At 45.7% G+C, this 21,783-nt stretch overlaps 1 protein-coding gene across 19 annotated transcripts in view; it reads left to right on the plus strand.

Annotated features, from left to right (window-relative positions):
• The window catches only part of robo2 (roundabout, axon guidance receptor, homolog 2 (Drosophila)), a 182,239-nt gene that overhangs the window by 45,694 nt on the left and 114,762 nt on the right, over positions 1–21,783 (plus strand). For 3 of the 19 annotated variants that reach the window (XM_057049558.1, XM_057049562.1, XM_057049563.1), the window contains exon 1: positions 18,067–18,779. The exons of 10 other annotated variants lie outside the window; for them this stretch is intronic. In XM_057049558.1, coding sequence (XP_056905538.1) covers positions 18,725–18,779 — 55 coding nt within the window. In that variant the 5' untranslated portion in view covers positions 18,067–18,724. Of the gene's footprint in view, positions 1–18,063; positions 18,780–21,783 lie in introns of those variants that run through there. 6 more of the 19 variants (XM_057049551.1, XM_057049564.1, XM_057049554.1 and 3 more) reach the window with 4 other exon arrangements.

The raw sequence follows: 21,783 nt of genomic DNA on the forward strand, positions 1-21,783 counted from the left end.
CATGGTACCGGTCCAGCCTTTGATCTGGATGGTGTACCGAAGCTGCAGAAACTCATGTGCCAGCAATTGATCAAACAGGAGAGTGGAACGAGGTCAGGACCCGCGCTTGTGGGGGCTGATTTCTCACGTCTCGGTTTAATGGCTCGCTGCCGACTGGCTGCCACACTCATTTAAATCATCACTGCAAAATAAAGGTGCGGGATGTTTCATTCATATCGTTCTCAGGGTGAACACTCCCTCCATTGTCAGGTCCTGCCCGTTTAAATTTAATTGCACTGACATCAATACTGAATACATTTACGCACCAAACACAAGCTGAAGTCATGTCAAACCAATATTTGATCTAAATGAGCAGAGCGGGATTTCATGATGTGCTGTGGCCGTTTTCTTCCTTTCTTGCAGTGTAGCCGCAGCTAATGTGGAGGCTAATCCTCGTCAGGATCTGTCGCTAAATGAGCGCTTTATGATTCAGTGCTGCATTCTCGTGCCCGAGCTGCATTCGGTAATGAGGCAATAATGAAATTTTGGGAGGTGGATCTTGGGTAATGTGGCTAAGCAATGCACCTGGCGTATGCTCACTTGCTTGTTGGGCCCCGGGCTCTGATAACCCCCCTCCCACGGGTTTTAATATCAGCAGAGCAGCTAGCATTTGTGCTACTGCGCTCATATAAAACAATATTGATGAAAGTCGTGTTTCCTCCCCCACATCTCATCTAATATTGCATATTATGCATTAAACATGTATGTTGAGTCCAATTAGATGAAATAAGTAATCTAATGTCTTTAATGACTCTCTTTAATTAAACAAAATTCCTCACCTTCCTTTTATGCTACACGTCCTCCATCAGGCTGTCCTGCTGAAAGCGGCAGAACAGGAGCACTCAATTTCCGGTTTAATGGTCATTAGATTTGCAACAAGGTGGCAGTTTTATGTATCTGCGAAGCTTCTTTTTGTTAGTATGTTCAAGCTTGTAAATTTCTTCGTGACTCTTCAAAATTTAAAGCGTCAATTACACGGTCCAGTCGAGATCCGTGATAAATCTAGGAGTACGTCGACGGGCGCTCACTGGAATTACTGCCGTGCACGAGCCAGAGCGTCCACGTGCTGGAAAGCACCCTGTTGTCAGCATGTAAACGCGCTTGCAGTCGTGCAACTATGTGTTTTCATGATTGATTGAGTGTAAAATGGAAATGTGCACAAGCAGACAGTTTACCCTCAGCGCAATTTCAAAGTGTTTGATGCAGTTTCACCAATTTGTGAGCATTGGCATCTTTATGCTGAACATTGTTTCAGTAAACAAGCCATCAGATCTTTTAAAAAATGAAACTCCTGGTTTATATTTATATTTATAGAGGTCAAGTCAATATTCATGTGGATGCTGTGTAATAACAACAGAGGCTGAGTTCTCTCTCTTACAGTCAAGCCCCCCCCCCACACACACACACTTCCAGTCCACCACGTGTTTGCCTGCCTACGTCTTACAAGTTCACCACAGGGCCGAATAAAGGCCACGTCCACCTGAGCGGTAAAGGAGCCCTTGTAATGAGTAGTTTGAGCAGACTGGATGAAAGGACCGCAGCAGAGACCACAGAGAAGAGCCCAGCTGACCCCAGGGGGTCGCAGCCCCCTCAGGGGTTTCAGATCACAACCAATCGCTGCAGCCCCAGCCTACAACATCACAGCCATTCACTGCCCCACTGTTACCCCCCTACAACAGCCCATCTTCCCATCTACAGGGATGCTTTATTAAGGAGAATTAGAACCTGGACTTGGAATTCCTTGGGTGATAATGTCGGTAAAATCGACCTTGTGGCTTTGCCATAGCTTTAGACTCTGCCTCACTTTTTCTGTTGCTGCAGTAAAAAAATAAAGTATTTTTACTTTTAATATGCAACACGCTTCCAATGGACGAGCCTCTGTTGCCTCCAACAGCTTCCTGTGAAGCTCATTTAAATGGAAATTGTACAATTACGACCCCTGTGAAACTCTAACACTGTGATGAGAGAACCGAGACCTGTTTTATGTCTAACTTGCATTTGTGGTAATGCAATTATGGATGGAGACACTGTGTGTGTTTGTGTGTGTGTGTGTGTGTGTGTGTGTGTGTGTGTGTGTGTGTGTGTGCTTTGCTTATATACTGACTGTGGTGAAGATAACAGCTTTTTTTGCTTTTTTTCTTGCCACTCTGAAAGCACGGGGGGGGGGGGGGGGGTAACTAGTCTTCTTTTCACCTGCATGGCTTCTACCTTTACCTCCTACTGGTGCAATGGCTTCTCTGCTTATCCTGACCACCTGCAAACATGATTCTCTCCTCTGACTGGGTGATTTCTGCTTTTCATATTATAGTGTTCCAGGTAATAACCCCGAATCCTCAGACGCGTGCACGTCTGTGCCAGATGTTGCATGTTTGCACTCATCTGCAACCCGCACATCGTGACTTTGTGGTGCATTGAGACATTTAAGCTGCTGGGGGGTGAAAAACTGTGACTGCCTGATTTAAATAGCCAGACCAGTGAAGGCACCTCTGTTTTTTTTTCCCCCCAAAATGACAAAATCTGAGAAGGTTCACATAAATCCAAGGATCTTCAACTGGAAGGATTATCAGTGTGGAGAAGGGAGGGTTTCCAAAGAGAATGGGAGTGGAAAGGGTCTTTTTTTGTCTGTGTGAGGGTGGTTAAACGCAGCTGTTTGAAGACCATATAACCTCCGTGATGTAGGCTCTGTGTACTTGATAATGATGACCCTGGATCCCATCATCTAGCACGAGGGAGGCGACATTCAGGCCCTGCAATTAAGAAGCAGGATTCTTGCTTGTAATGAGAGGCCTCCTGGTCTGGGAAGCTTTGGATCACCACGTGACACAGGAAGTCCCCCCCCCCCAGCTCCAGGATACACAACAAACACACTGACAGCAGTGTGACGTGCCGCTTCCCACCCACGAACATACAGTCGTGTAAACACAAACACAGATGATCAACTGCAAATTATATGGAACAATTTTGTTCAAGCTTGAACTTGGGAAAATAAAAACAACCCAAAGCTGTTCTCGTAATGATGATCAGCTTTCTGCCATCATCTGACAGAAGAACATTTGGTCTCTGCTCAATTTTAAAACTCATTCGGTGCCCCCTTTTTTCCCATTTCTCACAGAAGTGAAAGTGGCAATTCTGCGTAGCTCCCCACAGACCCAACAAATGAAATGCAGGAGGTTTACCACTGGGCTGCTGAGACTGAATTAGCGCCACCCTTTTCATAATTGGGCCAGCTCAATACATCCAACCGCCTTACGCACGCAGATCCAGACGGGCCCTGACCTCCCGCCGATATAATTCACATCGGGATTAGATTTCCCCCCTGTGCTTCCTCCATTTTTATTCCTATTTTTTATACGTATATATGAAGCTCCATCTAGGTGCAGGCTGTATTCCCCTCTGTTGATAATAGAGTTTATTAAAAAAACCGCCATAGTGGGTCTGTTGGAATAGAGGTCATATAGGAGACTCTAACCCATGTCATCTATAATTCATTGTCAGAATATGCTCTTCTTAGTGGGATTAAAGTTTAATAACTTGACAGGCTCTGTAAATACCCCTTTGTATTGACTTGGAGTCTTGCCTTGTGTACGGACCAGCGAAGGAGCTAGATCTTGTGTCTTGGAGGGATGGAGAGATCTGTTTGCGGAGTGGAGATGCTGTAAGTCCAGGTTAAGCCCTGAGATCCAACCGTCAGCAGACCGGTCTCCCACCTAAAGACAAGCTCCTCCTGAAATGTGTTTTCCTGTAGATAAGGTCCAACCCAGAATGAGGGCATGGAGAAGATGTGGCCTCTATCTGCGTTGGTTCTTATTGTGTGGGCGAGCGATTAGGTTAGGAGGAAATGTAATATGTCTGTGCTGCACTTCTGCTGTGTATGGATCGTCTATGGTAACCATGGTGAGGTTAGGCAAGGTTGAGGACACCCCTGCAGCTGCTGGCCCGGAGTCATGCAAACTGCAACCAGTGCTTTTAGGGCTTGTAGCTTGTAAATGTTCTCATGAATCTGGTTTAGAAGCAGGGTGCCCGATTGTTTCCGTCCGGCCCCGTCATCCTTATTAGGTCTGCCTTGTTTATGGCTACATTTAGGTCGTGATCAAGGTGGGGTCAGGGAAAGTAAAAGGGCTCAACTGGGCCGTTCTTCAAGTGTTTTTTTTTTTTGAAAGAGCAGCTTTGCTTTAGCGCCAAACCACAGCGATTTCCTTGTCCTCAATAACTAAGTGCAACAAATTTCTGATGTGATCAGTAACATCTGATCCTGGAATGCTGACATTCCTGCATCGCTTGGGGTCTGACAGCTCAAGCAGAATCAGGTTCCGTAGGATTTTTTTTTTTTTTTTGGCACCAGACCAACCAATTAACCTCCATGAAAGCCAGTCTGGATTATTCGAAAATCCTTTTTGTCACATTTAGACCCCCCATGGTTCCTATCAGGGGACTGTGTTGAATGCACTTGAGTGAGTGTGTGCACGTGAGTGCGTGTGCAGTCCTGCTCCTCGCGTGGCCGAGCCATGGCCCAGTAATTTTATCTGCTCTTTAATACAGCCTGAACTCCCCTGACTACCACAAGGATGTAAATGTATTTCTGCCGCTCCCCATCCAACAGGGCTCTCTTTCTCTGGTTTACGGCCTACATTACGACCCAATTGCTTTGATTTGGATCCTGTTTGTAAAACAGAACCCAACCTGCAGTTGTGCTCTTCAGACCATGATCTGGCATCGGAAGAAAACAAGATCTCTCCCTCCCAAAATTCTGTTTAAGTGCCGTGGCCAGGTGAGCAGGAAGTACTGCTTCACAGCCATCATGTTCCCCATTATCAAACACATTTCTTCCTCTCTTCTTTAACCTGATGGTTTCCGTGTGTGTGTTTTGTGGATCTAGAGGTGTCCTTCTTATATCGTAACATAAAATAGCTACAGAGTTCTCCTGGGAACCGATCTGTTGACAGAAAATTAGATTAGAGATGGTGCGTTTGTGTGTTGTACTGAGCAAAACGACATGATGGTATCCACTTTGGTAGCTGTGTCACTGCTGTGCAGGTCGAATTCCAGTAAGAGAAAGGAGGAAGATTAAAGTGAACTTGACAGAGAGCAGATCCCACCATCTGTGCCATCGCTAGCAAGTTTTGGAACATTCATACTGGGACTTTTGTTGTTTTTCTCTGCTTATCACTGATCATTTATATTTGTATGAGTCTAAAGGGGTTAATTCAGGATTAAACACCTAAAGTGTTGTGTTTATCTCCATGTGTGCCTTTTTATTGTACAAACTGTCATCTGTTCTGAACCCACATTTAACTTTTAATATGAGAGGCTTTGCAATAGCCTCGGCAATCTTTTCCAATTTATGTCCTCCATTATGAGACTCGGGGGAGTTCAACACAGTATTACAGCTGCCCAGCGTGTATATAACAATACCGGTGACATCAGCCAATACCTGCATCTGAGATATTGAATACCGATGTATTAAACACACCACACCATAAAAAATAAAAAAAACACAACATGCTGTCTCTAAGACCTTAAGCAGACCGTGTATCTGGTTTTAGAGTCGTTTTGTTTTCTCGGAGGCCAAATGTGACTCGGAGTTCACGGCAGTCGGAGTTCACGCCGCCAATTAAAGGAGATTAACGAGTCTTTTAAAGGGCTCTCTGTGTGGGCTGCATCTCTTACAGGAACAGTTACATGGGTTAAATTACATACCATGTTGGATTTTTCGCTCGTGGCATACATAATTTGATTTAACGTCCTCTCCTCAGTCAGTTGTCAGTCAAAGGAACGCTTTGTCATATAATGTAACATCTTCTGGAGACATGGAAAAAGTCCCAACATGTATATTTGATAGACCAGCCCCCTCTTTAGAAGGAACGGTCTGATGTTGAGGCCTCTACCTAAACTTTTTGCCCAAATTTCCACCAGGGCGGCATCCGATCACCATTAATTATCACCATTAATTAAAAAAAATACAGACTGATAATATGAGAGCCAACCTGAGATGTGTGCATGCACAACATAGTGTATGGGAAAGCGTAGCACTATTTCCAATTTTAGCTAATACTCACCCAATATTGCCATCATCACTGCTGTACACCACACAGCCCTGTAAAGATGTACAGAACAGATCATACCAGGCAAAATGGGTCCAGTTTATGCCAAAAATAAACCATTTAAAGCCAGGATTCCGTCCATTTGTGAGTAAACATGTAGCAATTGCTTTCATGTTTCTTTTGAATTGAGACTGTTTTTGTAATGTTCGAACCAAAATAACATTCCACTTGCAACGCATATTTACCCATCTGTGAAATTGCAAAGTGACTCTCAGAGCATGAACCCCCACCCCTCACCTCCAGCCCTCCTCAGATGTGTCTTCCTATTCACTATTACTATCAGTATTAAAGGCCATAATCACAGTTTTCAGGAAAAATATGTACCACATCACACGATTACATCCCCACTGCCGCCATCACAATGGCAATAATGTCACATTTTAGTACTTGATTATATCCTTAGGACAGATCAGACTGTAACCACCTTCCTGCTGCAAACTAATCAGCTCCAAAAAATTACTTATTGATCCCAGGCAACAGCAAGAAGGGGATTTATTGGCGGGGTCAGTGGGAGGGCCCCACAGTGCCTGATTGCCAACCAGCGTTTGTGAATCATGTCAGCACACACACACACACACACACACACACACACACACACACACACACACACACGCTGTGTCTTCTAATTGTTTTCCAAAATAAATCGATGGCAGCCAAAATATGTCCTCCTTCCAGGCCCTTTTTTTGGTCTCAAAAACTTTTATGTATCATAATAGAAACTGAATCTGGTTCAGATACTCCCCCAGTAAATACATAAATGGGAAATAGATTTTTATATGTACTGCATCACGCGCGTGACATTAAGTGTGGAAAGTAATATGTTGAAAATTGGATCTGTTCACAGTGCGATTCTGTAGAATTTGTTCAACCCTCATGATCACTTTCTTTGGGGTTTTTTTTTGTGTGTCTACCAGAACAATTAATGTAATTTGATATAAGTTGCGATGAGCCAATATTTACATTAGTGCTAATTATTTCAGTTTTAATTCCAGTTCTATCCTCAAGGACACTGTGCCAAAATTCCCTGTTTTTCCCAGCAGCGTTCCCCGGGCATGGCAGCCCTCATTCCAGACAACATTGATCGGATCTTTTAGAGATGAATGGATTAATTACAGGCAGTGAGAGGAGACGAAATACAGCCTGGCGTTGGGACGAACCGAATGGAGGGCCGGGATTGAGAAAGCCATTAAGGCAAATTGAGGGCATTAATGACTGTAACATTGCCAGGGGGCCCCGGTGGCCCATCCTTCTCCCTGGCACCGCGGCTGTGTAATGGCTTCCCTGGCTGCTCTTTTCAGCCATTGGTGGAGCCGCTGCAGTTTAGCTGACAAGTTGCTCTTTTCCACACCCCTGAGACTTTACGAGGTCTGGAACAGGCTGCTGTTCCAAAACCACAAGAACCACCTGCATCGCATCAGATGCAGACAGCAGCTGAGAGGCACTGGAGACGGACTGTAAACACCCGTGTTTCTTTTGTTTTTCTGGGCGAAGAAATACTACGGCTCAAGAAAGATACGTGAATGATCAGTGGATTGGTAGCATGAGATTTTATTTAAGATTGTCTAAAAGGTATGACAAAACACAAAATATGGACATCCAGGACTCGTAAGCGGAGTTAAAACACATCTTGATCGATTTTTGCCCTCAGATTTGCTAAATCATTGGTTAAAATGTGACCAATCATAGATCTGCCTTCCTTTCTGAACAGGTCCAACCCACCTGAGCGACAATAACAGACATCCGGGTGTTTTATCGTACACACTGCACATGCATGAAAAGCAGAAATCATCCATATTCTTCAAAATTAGATAGTCTTCTAAATGAGAGCGGGTTTACGTTTAACGCGACTGAGCTGCAACCAGACGAAACCAAACGCGCTGAAAATACGGACCAAAGGTTAATCAAAGAAATGACATTTTAGTAATAATGCTAATGATAATTGCTGCGTCGCTGCTTCACCCCTCTCAGTGTCCAGGCTGTTTAAGTCTAATCATGGTGAACACATTTCCCTGCTCACACAGCCCCCAGCTGAACGTAACAAGTCATAAAAGCCCAATATTTCAGCCATATTGATTCCTCTGGTAAAATTGGTTTGAGCTATGAATGCGGTGCAGCCGTGTACTCTGAAATGCTGTGCAGCCGCGGGGGGAGAGGATCGAGGGTGACCTTGAATGTGTTTTCTTCTTTCTTTCCCTCTCTTTCACTTTGATATCACTTTTTCTCATTTGGCCTTTGAGCGTCGCTTTCAAGCTTTTTCTGACGTCCTCGTGCGCGCCGTGACGTGGCTGACCTTTGGCACCGTACCTCTTTGCCTAGATGAAGCTCTGCATTCATGGTTTCTTAAGAACGAAATGGTTGGATTTCCAGACAATGTTGAGAGGACACAAAGCTCTCTCTGCTCTCTAGTTCAGATCTTTCAGTGTTTTGTTGCTTCTCCAGGATGGAAAGGCTGCTGTGCACACTTCAGATTAGATTAAACCCCCCCCCCATTCATCACATTTTAAACACTAAAGCATGGAATTAAACTCTCCAAATGTTAGATTCTTGCAAATTGGATGTAACTACAGACTCCAATAACTGTTTTATGACACAATTTGTGTTTCTGTCCTGTGGAATTTGGAGGAAGAAAAGTCCAGACTATCACACAAACCTCTAATATGCTGGTTTTTCATGTCTTCACTGATTTTCCATAAAACAAGTGCAAAAATCTACAGTTTCGGTACCTTCTCAGCATTTCACCTACAGAAGCCATTTGGGGTCAAAAATGGAAAGAAACAACAAAGAAGATGCTCTGGTCTGTGTGGCGCAGCAGGGTTGGGTGCAACACGATTCGCTGTTGGAATGTAGATTTGATGAGCCTCTGCAGTTTCTGCGACGATCGCTAACTCCAATAAACGCACAGGCCGGGTGCCGCTGGGCCGCAGCCCTGCCGAGTGAAGCATAAGCTGCGAAACCTGAGTCCAAACTGATGGGAGTAGGAAATTGCACGCCAGGGCCATCAGCAGCGGGACTATTGTGTTGAAATTCTGCAGCTTCCTCCCCCAAAAAAGCTTCCACCTGATGGAAACAAATTGGCTGCTGGAGTCAGTGGTGAGTGCGGGTCTCTAAAGACAGAACCGGCTTCTAAATGGCTCAATTTAGCTTTTGTGGAAGCCGAGAACTCGGCTGGTCACTAGCCCACGACCGTCCGTGGTGAAAATCAATAGGTAGTTTCAGAACAAGGGGCCTTATTAAAACGGGAGCTTTTGCTCCGCTGTGTTTGGACGACACTGTCTCGCAGAAATCTTTAAGCTCCGCTCAAACTACTGGCCATGTTCAAACGGTAGCCATCCCTTCTGACCTGCCCTTTGTCTCCTGTAGCCCGTGTTTGATGGTGGAGGTAGTGGCAGTGTCATTCCAATCTGCTGCAAACAGAGGAGACATTCCCAGTTTAAAGCAGAAATGGATCTCCGGTAAACGGAGAGGGGAAAGAAACAATACAGATCTTTCAGGTGCAGCTCGTGAGACGGCACGAGATGTTTGGTTTGTAACTGGACTGACAAATTGTCTCCTTTTCCTTAACACCATTTCATTAGAAAATGTTTCTTATCACCTTCTTCTTCATTGGAAAGTAAGCTCTGGAGACGTTTGGAACAGAGATGACCTTTTCAGTTTTATGTGTTTGGCCATAATAGCCTGCTGTAAAGTCTCAAGGCCAGCAGCTCTGCACAGCAGCGTTGTAAAACTGGAATAATGTTGTTGACCCAAGGCTTCGTGCCCACACTCAGTTGGTGTGTTTTAGGAGCAACCAACTTGTGTTTGACTAATTTTACCAACCTCTTTTTTCCCCCTCCAAGACATGGGTGGGTCGCCAGTCCATCACAGGGCAAACACACCATTAACACCCCACCTGGGGGGCAGTTTTGCGTCTCCGATCAACCTAAATGGAATGTTTTTGGACCTGGAATCCTCCAGGTCTGGCTGATTGTGCAACCCATAGAAGCAGCACAACAGAAAGGGGAGTCAAGCCTCACTTCAGGAGGTTATTAATAGCTCCATTTGCGTAAAAAAGCCAAGCTACTGATTCCCTTTTTATAATTTAGCTATTTCTGAACTCCATTAACAGACCCTGTGAAGGAATGTCAGCTCAGTAATGGAAAAGCTGGCATACAAACAGAAAAGTGGCTCCCCGGTGTCAGAGGAAATTGTCAACACCTCAAATGAAGTTTTCAGGGAGAGAAATGATGAAGGTCGTGTATCATATGCATGTGCATGCATTGTCACATTGATTGTGTACAGGGAATTAAGGGGTAGTTAATTGAGCAAAGGGGTAAGAAAAAGAGATTTGACACAAGAAATCAACACATTCTGTATATCCAAGGATACTGTAAATATAGAAATGTGGGAAAGCTTGATTTCAGTCGCCGATGAATATTTGAGCATTTTTATGTGCTTAGAGTGAACAAACAATAGTCACTTCCTTTGCTGTAGGAGCTTAGAGCTGCAGAAAAAGGCTAATTTTCTAGGATGACACAGTAGGAGCTGAAAGAAAGCCAAATTAGACAACAAAGGCACCAAAAAAAACCTGTAATTTAGAGCTGCGTTAATGCAGATTATGAATGTGCAGAAAATTCTCTTTGATGACTGCTGAAAACTTTGATGCTTAACCAGCTTTAGCTTAATGTGTGATGTGCGGCGCTTTGGTAAAAAATAACATTGTTGTTGGATGTTAGATTTGAGCAGACACACACTCTCGCTAAGCTTCCCATTGTTTGGCCTCATTCTATCATCTTGTGCTGCGCTCAGCCTCGCGTGCAAATTAGAAGGAAACACAGATTTGCCTCTTCTTTCTGCCATTCTAGCATGTAAATGAGGAGTTTGATTAATGTTCGCTTTTTTCCAATTAGGCATCCTGCATGCTGGAATTCTGGTCCCAGTCGGCATACACAGTATATCACGTTCATAACCGTTTAAAGTGCTTCAAATGGACAAAAACCATATGAAAAGTGAAAATGTAATTAAATGGCCATATAACAAAAGTATCACATGACTGTATTTTGTTGCAATTGATGACTTCTTGGGAGTTAAAGGCAGTAGAGATCCGCAGTGGTGTACCAGAACCCGGCTCCTCCGGTGCTCACACCGACGCCATAATGGCTCTGCTGGGACGGCTTGAAAGTGCTTCTTCAGCGCTCATTAATGGAGCAAATTGAACAGGTCTCCTGGTTTACCTCTGTAATGAGGGCTCCCCCCCTCTGCCCCCACCGCTGCCACCGCCCCGCGCTCCATTGTCCACCTTCAGTCGGGGTCAAAGCCGTGCGGCAGTAATTGTATCCCTCTGACCCTCTTTTAGGTTTCATTTTGTCACAGGGACCTGTGTTTTTTATCGGGTGCGGGCCATCCCTAAGGTTGTAAAAGCCATGGCGCCCCCTCCTCCCCCACCTAGGGACAGGGGTGCTGCCTGACTGTCTGCTAGCGATCAATATGCCGCTGTCGTTAACTGAATTTGTTGCTGGGGCGCTTGCTTATGAGGCAGCAATTAGAGTGTGAAGTGGCAAGGCCAGGCTATGAGGCAACAGCGATGCAAGGCTTGGCCCTGGGGGTGTCCGTGTGTCTGTAAATGTCAGGGGCACAAGCCCGGTTTCATCAAGGCCTGAGGACACCGCGGCGATCTATACTGTCTGTGTAATTCATTTGGCCAAAGGGGGGGTAGAATTATTTGCGGTAGATGGGCTAGCAAACACGGAAAGAGGCCACAGGTTAGCGTTAGCTGTGAAAACTTGCTGGCTGTGAAATCCACTTAAACCCTGTGGAATCCACTTACATGCCTCCATTGTTTCATTACTCAATCGGTGGTTTGAGGCGAGCTTAGCTTGAATGATACAGTTGAGCCGCCGCCGGTCGCCGTCCGGAGGCTGTCATTTCCAAGTGAAATTGATCTCTCCTTTATCTTTCTGTTAGCCCTTCCTCTAAGACCCCCAACTCCTGTTTGTGGGCATTTGTGCCTTGCTGCTCCTGTAGTTGTGTACAAATATTCCCGCACTCATTGAATGTGGTCTATGCGTGGCTGTCGCTGGCCCCAGGTGGGCGCCACCGAAGCATTTAAAGCATTAGAGGTGTCCCCTTCTGTTCGCCCTCAGAATGGTCGAGGTATGAGAGGGGTTGCCCTAATGTGCTGTTTGGGACTGATGCTGGCTTTAAATCACTTTCTATTTGGGGGAAAGGGGGGTAATCTATTTTGCAGCTCTTCCACTGCCTTCAATTGATCCGATAGCACTTCAACATCAGGGGCGGAGCATTAAGTAAATGCCCTTCAGTCATATAGACAATGCGCGTTAGTCCATTCAGTGGGCACAGACAGTCCAAAACAAGTCCATCAATTACAGGTCTCCAATCCACTGATTAGTCTTTTTAGAATTGAACTTTTTTAAAATTATATTCGATTATATTGCTGCTGTTTGTTCTTCGCATGCGTTACTTTCTTTCAGTCACAGGGACGAGGCTAAAGCTAGTAAATAAGGATAATAGAAGGAAGGTTCTCCCCTCTAATGCGTGTCTGCAGGAGAGAACTGAAGGGAGGAGGAAGTGAAGCATAAACCATCCAAGGTTTCGTCAAATCTCAAAGATGTCACCTGATGTAGCGACTGAAATACTGATGAATTTAGTGACACGTGTTTGAGGGGTCGGAGTTGTTTGGTAACAAAGGTCGGAGCTTGTTTTCCATTACTGATTACCCAACAGAGGACAGAGCAGACGGGCACTTGGACAACACAATGACAGGTTACTGAATAATACGTGGTATTTGCCGAGACGGGCGACAGAAAGAGGGGACTGTTGGTCGTCCTTGTGAAATTTAAAGGTCAATGTGGATTTTTAGACTTATTCTCTTTAGAATAGAGAATATGTTGGCCTTTTGCTTTTGTTTTGCTGAATTGGCTAATAGTGTTAGCTAAAACAGACCATTTCTGCAGTACTTAAATGTCTCTAACGTGGGTTCAGTCGGTAATAAAGTCCAAAACCAGCTCAGAGGCTTTGCTTAGTTTGTAATTAATGTGACCGCATGTCTCCCACGTTTAAAAGCCGTGCGCCTGCAGTCTTGCAAAAGTTTGATTCCTCCCTACCAACACTAAATTCCAGGCTCTTGATTAAAGATGCTCAAGCTTAAGTGTCTGGGAGACTCGGAGAGTCTGTTTTAATGTCAAGGAGAGACATTACTGTGGACAAATGATGCCAGTGTCTTAAATAAATCTTTTACTTTGGCTCAGTAACATCTTGACTGCATAAATTTTACATTTCCATGCAGGAGTCTGCTTATTCTCTATCTTGTGACCACAGGAAGAACCCGTTTGTAGCCTTGAAAATAATGGCTGCGAGTCTGAGGGGGAGTAGTGAGAAGAAGAACATTGTCTTAAGTGATAAGGAGGTTATTGAGGTACTCGAGAAGCTCTCGTTCTCCCTCCCTCCGGTTCCCTCCCTTCTGACTCGTCACAGCTCAAGTATTTACTTCTCGCTCATTAGAGGCTGCTGCCCATCGTTGACTCCTGCAAAGTGTTTACTCTGCCCTGTCATGACAGTCACTAACACCCTGTTATCAAGGTCTGCTCTGTGTGGGGGGGGGACTGTTGAGATAAGTGTTCATGGCTCCAGATAAAGGAGGATGTCTTCTGGAATGAAAAAAAAATCACCTTTTTTTTACTCATGAACCTTCAGAGTTCCATAAATGATTGAAAGACTGAATATCCAACAAAAAGGTAAAAAGGAAAATTAGGGGAGGAGGGGGGCCATTTTACCTTGTGTTTCATTAAAAAGGGGTCGCAGCCTGTGGAGGAGGTGACCTTCAGCGCTGTGGTGAACAGATACGGCAGGAAGTGGCTCTGAAGGTAGATGGAATTCAGTAAAAAGGCTCGACGTCGTGGTGCCTTCACTGTCAGCTGACCTTTATCCCCTCTGCCTTGCACCAAATGGCAACATCTGTGCATTTGGAGGGGAGCAGAGGTGAAAGATAGGTCAGGCCGTCGTTCACCTGCGGTCAGTCGGAACTCTGGCATGACCGCGTCGATATTTCTCCATCACTGCGATCAGAAACATTGGGAGAACAAGGGTTTGAGGCCAAGGACCTTCAAAATAAAACAGGAAATGCACCAGTCGTCTGGAAAAAAGATAACCTTAATCAATAAAGTGAAACAACTTTTGCTTCTGCAAAAACCCCTTCAGTGTTTCACCTGCATGAACGTGAGAAGGCCGGGAAGCAACAGACCTGAGCTCCCCGTGAAGAAGCACAAATTCCTACGCAGTAATCCGCGGTTTTGCAACATTTGATATGGCGCGCCCGTATCTCACTTCCTGTCTTCTCGGAGGAGGGCGGGCTGTGCATTCCGGGCAGATTCTGTGTCCTGCTGATGGAAGCCTCTCTCCGGGCTGGGCTCAGGTGTCGTCTCCTTCGTACCGCCTCGTTCCGTCCGCTCTTGTCCTCTGTGAGGCTGCCGCCTTCATTTTAACACACTTTGCTGAACCCGGATCTGCTGCTACATCTCCCAAAAACCTCATTTGCTGTAACTTCCTCCCTTCTTCCACGGAGCCCAATTTCACTGAGCAGCGGCGGGTAACCTTTTGAAGCCTGAATAGAAAGATTTGCATTTCTGGCCCATGCATCATGGGGAAAGATCCGTCATTCTTTGGGCATAATGTAATATTGGGTTCTGTATATTAAAGACTGGAAGGCTGGAAGGGAAAGAGAGATGTCTCGTAGATCTATGGACTTTGTGTCAGGCTGGGAATGAATGCTAAATAAAAAAGTAATACTTCAGCAAATGTTAATGCACATGCAGTTGTGAGTTATGGCTCCTCCGCGTGTGTGTTTTGTGTCCCGGCATATTGTGCGCAGGGCCGATTGTGTCAGCGTGCGTGCGCACCTACGGTATGTGGGTGATATTGCGCGGAGCCCAGCGCGGCTTAATATCTGTGTTTGACACGGAGGGCCATTAATAAGGGTCTGATCCGCACAAAGTGACAGGACTGCTGACAGAGGAGGATCATGGGGAAGAATCATGCCCAGCTGAGGGAGCCTGGGCTGCAGGTAGGCCCGCTCTCTTTTCCCCAGGTGTTATTATGGATGCTGGGGTGGCGGCGGCAGAGGGAGGGCCACCACTGACATCTACATTAATCACCCCTCCGCGCACCCCCCCAATCCTTCCTCCATGCAGCACCACCAACCCCTCCCCAACCTCCAGCTCCTAATCATCCCAACACAGAGACCCGGACCCAGTAAGGGGATACTCAGCCATGAAAGATATCCAGCTAAGAGCTCCCTAAATACCACTCTGAACCCATCGTGAGTGATGCTGCTACCTGAACCCCTGACCTGGCTCACAATTAAAAACACTTTCCTCCCCCAGACACACACACACTTACATGCACACACACCCTCATCCTTGTATTTCTATCTTTGTGAGGACCTCCACAGGCATTATGCATTGCTCCCTACCCTAACCCTAACCATCCCAACTAACCCCCCAACCCTAATCAAACCTCAAACTTTAGGATCCTCAATCAGTCCTTCAAAGTTGTGAGGAACAGCTAAATTGTCTTTGCGTCAACAATCGTCCTCACTTTACTAGCAGAATATGGATTTTGGTACTGAGTGTGTAGCAAATACAAGAACAGATGCACACACACACGCACACATGCAGGCACACACACAGCATCTGAGTTTGTCGAGGCTGCAGTGACAATGCAGAGCCACCTTCTGCAGGAGGCTCTTCGTCAAGTCTTCCCATTGAAACACACACACGCATCACTGGACGTTGGGGATCAACTTGACCCATCTCGCCACGCTTAGAGTAGACGAGAATTGATGCCGGTCACGCTGAAACAGCCCCCCAATGAAGGACTCCACCCTGGATCCATCAGACAGCAGATGCTCCGTGGACAATCCAGGGAACTCTTTTGATTGATTATTAGTTTTGATTGGGTTAAAAGCACCGCAGCGACAAAAGAAATGTGACAGTAATTATGATGTGATTGGTTTGGGTCAAAACAAATGGAACATTTCAGCTGGAGTGAAAGTCAAATTGCTTTTAGAGGCGATGGAATAAAAGAAAATGCCTGTAATTGCACACAAGACCCTTTTTTATTTAGTAGTTTTGGCAGAGGCAGCTTTTCTGAGCCAATAACCTTTAAAGACACTTCCATTTTAACAATAGAAATACGCTCACCAAAAAATAGATAATGGGTCTTTTTTATGCCAACGGTGGAGGCAGATGCTCTTAATTTTGTCCATGAGTTGTCACTATCGCCATCCCATCTCCAGTGTGTCACGCCTTGCCCTGAGTAAACATCCCCCCTGGTCTTTATTAAAATAAATCCACTTCCTGCTGGAAAGAATACCACAGCCCCGACCTCAGATCCAGTGATTGAAAGCGAGGAATAAAAGGCCGGGCCTGAGGAAGAATTATAGTGTATTGCTTTTTTCTATCAATAGAGCCTTACACTCCCTTGTTTATGTTTGAGGAGTGTAATTCCTTCTGGTAAATAACCTCTAATTCTTTTTTCTCTTTTATGTGGCTTAACCCTTCAGCACTGATGACACAATAAATTTCTGTTTGATTGTGTGTTCGCGCGGGCAGACAGAATCTGGGACACTACAGAGGCCTGGTGGCGGAGTATTTGCATGCTGCTCGCAAACATATTAAAATATGAAGACAAATCACCGCGTCTGGCCGGCTGACAGTGCCGCCTGAGCTGGGAGCGGGCTAACAAACTTACAACATGTCACACTTCAACAGTGGGGCCTTCGCAGGGCAAGTCGGAACACGTCGCCCCGCAGACAAACGGAACAAGGGGAAGAAGAAAAAGAGAGAAGTCAAAGCTACAATTAAAGGCAATTGAAGTGGTTCCCCTATTTCAAAGCCATCCTGTCAGGGTGTTAGACTCTTTATTTTTTTATTGGTGGAATATAGCTTTCAAAGACACCTTCAGGGCACGCACTGGAACTTTGGATGGCTTTGTTCCGCACTTGACTTTCATCAAATGTGTGACATGGAGGCCTTTGTAGCTGTGTCCCTGCTTGTTTCGCGTGCGCTGATGGAAACCTGTTAGAATGTATGCACGTATGTGTGTATGCTTTGGTTTCCGGTCTGGTCATAAACATCTTATATTTCATGAGCTGTGTGGCTGCATTATAAATTCATTCACTGAGACAACTGTTGCGAGACAATGCAATTGTTGTAAAAGAAAAATATTTTATTTGCTTCTACTTTCCCCTGATTAGAAAGAAAATAAGCCCTGATGTCGTGGAAACGCTTCCAATTGTCGCCGGTAGGGGGAGCTCACAGCTCATTCCTCACACGGGGGGAGCGCTGGAGTTCTGGGTGTTAGTGCGGACTACTTCCGAGACCTCTCTCTGCCACTGGACTTCAGCAAATGTTTGTCCCTGATTACTGTGTGAATCATTCATCATATCGTCACATTTGATGCCATTTTCTGGTGGGGTTTGTTGAAGTGAACCCACATACCTGTACGTCGTTCATGTTGCGCAGACAGACCACCGCCTGTCCCCTAAATCTTTGCCCAGGGCAGGTCAGTCACTTATTGATTCCTGACAGAAACCCTCTCTACAATTACGCTCCAATATCTTGATAAGGCTATTTGTCTTCCAGAATTAGAATGTTGCGTTCAGGTTCACGTCTGTTCTATCCCCAAAACGGACAATAAGGCTCTATAGATTAAATTTCTGTCTTACCAATAATATGGGCATATATTTAATTTCCTAAATGACTAAAATGAAAGAGTTGGCGCCTCCTCGCGAACTCTACCCTCTGTCACGTCTGTATCGGTGGAGACGCGGTCCATCCACACATCTGGGCTGACCCACAACCTCTCCCCGTCTTTTTCCTTCCTCCCGCTGGTCCCTTTGCGTCTCCCACCGCTGGTGCGCGTTGGCTGCAGTGTGTCGGGCTCCGGTGTGCGCCGGACAGGCAGGGACCGTGCGTGCGCTCCTAGCGGCTGCGCTGTTCACGCCAGGAAAAAAAAAAAGCTGAGCTGGAGGAGGAAGATGTGGAAGTGTCCTGTACTATGACTGTACATTTGCAACGCTTTATCCCACGCAAACCGCATGGGTAGTTTGGAGGCTGGCTTCCGTTTGAATGAAACTACTTTGCGGGAATGCCCGATAGTTGGAGGCTGGTCTTCCAGGCGCGGAGTCGGCGGAACCATGTGTTGAAGCGTGGAGACATCGCTGAAGATTAGTCAGAGACGCGTCGTGAGGAGCCGAGACCCCGCGGAGGAGGACGCGTGTTCTCTCACACGCGTACCGGACCAACTTGGGGAGAATAAAAGACGCGGATAAACACTAGAAGAGTTTGGTTTCTGGGGGGGTTGTTTGGATATGAATGACCCGAGAAGGTCCCGGTGACGCGCTGCGGAATGGATCCTGTCAGATTTTGGACATTGGCACTGGCTTTTTTGAGTCAGTAGGACTTGAACCAAACTCCGAGTGACGCGGAATTGACTCAGTCTGTCATTTTGTACATATTTTATCATTGTTTTTTGGTCTTCATTGAGTTTCGGGATTCCCTGTGTCCGCTGTGGATGTTTAATATGCTAGAATGGGTCCGCTAGCGTTCATCCTTGTTGGTGGATTACTGTATTTTCAAGTTGATGGTAAGTTGTTTTACATGCGTTATCGTGCCAAGCTTTTAAAGGCTTTTTACTGAAAATCCTCTGCTGCTCATGGCCCGCGTTGATATGCATTTTATTTCTCATTATTCTAAATTCATATAAGTACATTTATAGATTATAAGGACTATTACTTAATTAGATCAGGTTGTGTTCTGAATGGAAAAGCGTTGAATTGAAAATGTAACCTCTGCACGATGTCTTAAACTACAGAAGCTTATTCCAAAGCACGCTGTTGATATCAACCTGCTAACTGACGCAAACGTGCAGAGCACTGTTTTCAAACGACATATTTATAGTTCTGCGCAGTCTTGCAGGATAGTTTAATCGAGTAAAAAGGGGGTTCGACCCGTTGCGGAACAGGCTGACTTGCTTGCAGGTGTTGGGTGAAAACGACTCTCCTCTGATGTAAACTGCACCGCTGTGGTCATTTGGGGATTTTTTTTTTTTGTTTAAGGATTTCTCTGTCCTGATTGCGCATTGTAAGCCGGCTTAAATCCACGCTGGGACGGTGCTCCACTTTATTATTCCCATTTGTTTGATTAAACTTTAATATTGATGGAAGGGACACAGACACTGCATAATTTCTGAAGCCTGAAGCTTTGTTTAATCTGCCCCCGAGTGCAAAATCAGCATTTCCCCCCTCTAGGATTCACTGGCCTTCAGTGGAACAGCTACAGATGCTTCTCCCCGTTTGGATTTACAGAAGTCTTTAAAAAGGTTGAGTGAGGCGGATCACTCCAACCTACATCTGGTGTAATGGGGGGAGGCTTTAAAATGCATCAATCTGTCTGGTTTTTTTGCCTTTAAGTCTCCATTCCACTATCAGACACACCTGTTTCCACATTTGGCTCTTGCGAAACAGTGCAGGGACAAACCTGGGATCATGATCACAGTGTGAGAACAACAGTGTTGACCAGTCAGCGACTGACACAAGGCATCACTGCCGTGCGAGTGATGATTCACACGCGCTTGCTGCCTGTTGGTTTTACAACTTAGCGCTATGTAAAGCCGAGCTGTTGTTGATGTCACTGATTTGGAAAGCCTCTGAGGCCCCGTTTTCCTTTTCTTTCACCTGTCAGCTCTTGCTTTTTTTCCTCACAGCTGTGAGTTTGGGGGGGCTGAAGCCGTCTTGCTGGATGTCCTGCTCAGGATTGGGATTTTTTTTTCTTTTCTTAATGCTTTATTGTTCTATTTTGTGCATCGTTCATTATGTTAAGCCAATCCCACTGGTTGCTAAGCAGTAGCTGATGGCATTGCGAGCTGTCTCCAGAGGGAGAGGGTGCACCACTCCCCAGGAGCAGTGGATCTTCCCAGTCCTTCTCCCCACCATCCTTTTTTTGCCATCCACCTCCATTGCTACAGCAGGAACACATCACCCAGCCCTTTTTCTTTCTTTTTTTTTGAGGTAATCTGTGTGTCCTCGGAGAGGGAGGGGCTTCTTCTAAGAGTCCACTTAGGCAGACAAAAAAGGTCTGGAGTTGCATTCACGACCAGCGTTGCCAACAAAGCCCGGTCTTGTGAATGGTGTCAGTGGCTGTTTAGTGTGCTGTGATTAATGTAGCCAGTGTGGAGGAGAGAGGAGGATCGGTGGAAAGGGTGAGGCTGGAAGAAAACAAGGCTGATGTGTGTGGGTGTTGGTGCCAGGAGGAGAGGGGATTGCACAGAGACCTGGGAGAAATCTGAAAATGGGTCGTCACACTTTGCCAAACTAATATTAAAATAGCTCTCTGAGAGCCCATCAGTCAGCAGATGTCTGTTTATCTCTTAAACTTTGGCTTTCCAAGCGGGATTATCACATACTTTGCATAGTAGACATGCGCTCCTGAGCCGGGTGCTATTCTGAGTTGTCCTAGGTGCTTTTACGTGATGAGGGAGCTGATGGCCTCACTCTCATCGCGATGTGGCTGGACTGAAATCTCCCTAAAACACTGTGGAGATCATCGTTGGGGTTCGCCAGTGATCTCGATGGCATGCAGCTTGCTGTATGTTAGCAGAGTGAGAGAATTGATGTAATCAAGTTGCCCAAACAAATGGCTCTGTTGATCGTCGTGATGGAGTGAAAGAGGTTTAAAGTGAGCCCAGATTAAAACAGTCGAGGTGAGGGATGAGGCCTTAAACCTATCGCAGTTATTGCCAAATATCGGAATTAATTCCGTTGTTTGATCGCTGCTTCTGGGTGACTCCACGCGGGTGCTCTTTGTGGCCGGTGGGGGTGGGGGACCTCTGCCCTGTCTCATCCTGGACCATCGTTCTCTGCATCTGGTGTCTATCTGCTGTCTGATCAGCATCAGATATAAGTGGAGGGTAAGAACAGAGACGGTGATTGTGAGTGGAAGAGAAGGAAGCGCAGAACAAACAAGAGAACAACATTGTTTCAATGTGTTTGAGAGAGAGAGAGATGTGTGTGTTACTGTACCATGAGGTGGGCTTGTCAGCTCTTGTGATATTTTAACTGCCAGGTCTGGCTAGCATGTAGCTCATATTTCAGCAGGCATCAACTGTGAGCACTTATGCCAGAGCAGAAGAGATTTTAATCTTTGCATATTTCACTTTAAAAGGAAAGGCCTGACCTGCAATCACACAAATATAAAAGGATTGGCCGCTGCTTTATATTCTGCGATGGTTAATACTGTCACGGCGCCCTAATGCAAGAGCAAGGCGGAAAATGTCAGGCGATGCACCAGGCTGATTTTGTTAGAGGGCCGGGGGAGAATGCTGTGGCGAGGTACCACTTATTCCTGCATTACCTCCACTTTATTAAGGCCCAGCCAAGCATACCCCTGACATTTACGGAGCGGGAAACACAGTAATGCCTTTAATGTTTTCACCTAGAGGACCAAAAACCTACAAAAGGAAGAGGTCCGGGAAGAGATTCAAGGCTGAAATGTGAACAAATCGCTTTCCTCACGTGACTTTTAACATTTCCCATCTTCGCCGCGTTCCCAGCCCTTCTTTAATTCACAAATGCCGTTGACACTGTCCATGA

This window comes from Takifugu flavidus, chromosome 12 (assembly GCF_003711565.1).
Source record: "Takifugu flavidus isolate HTHZ2018 chromosome 12, ASM371156v2, whole genome shotgun sequence".
Taxonomy (NCBI): Eukaryota; Metazoa; Chordata; class Actinopteri; order Tetraodontiformes; family Tetraodontidae; genus Takifugu; species Takifugu flavidus.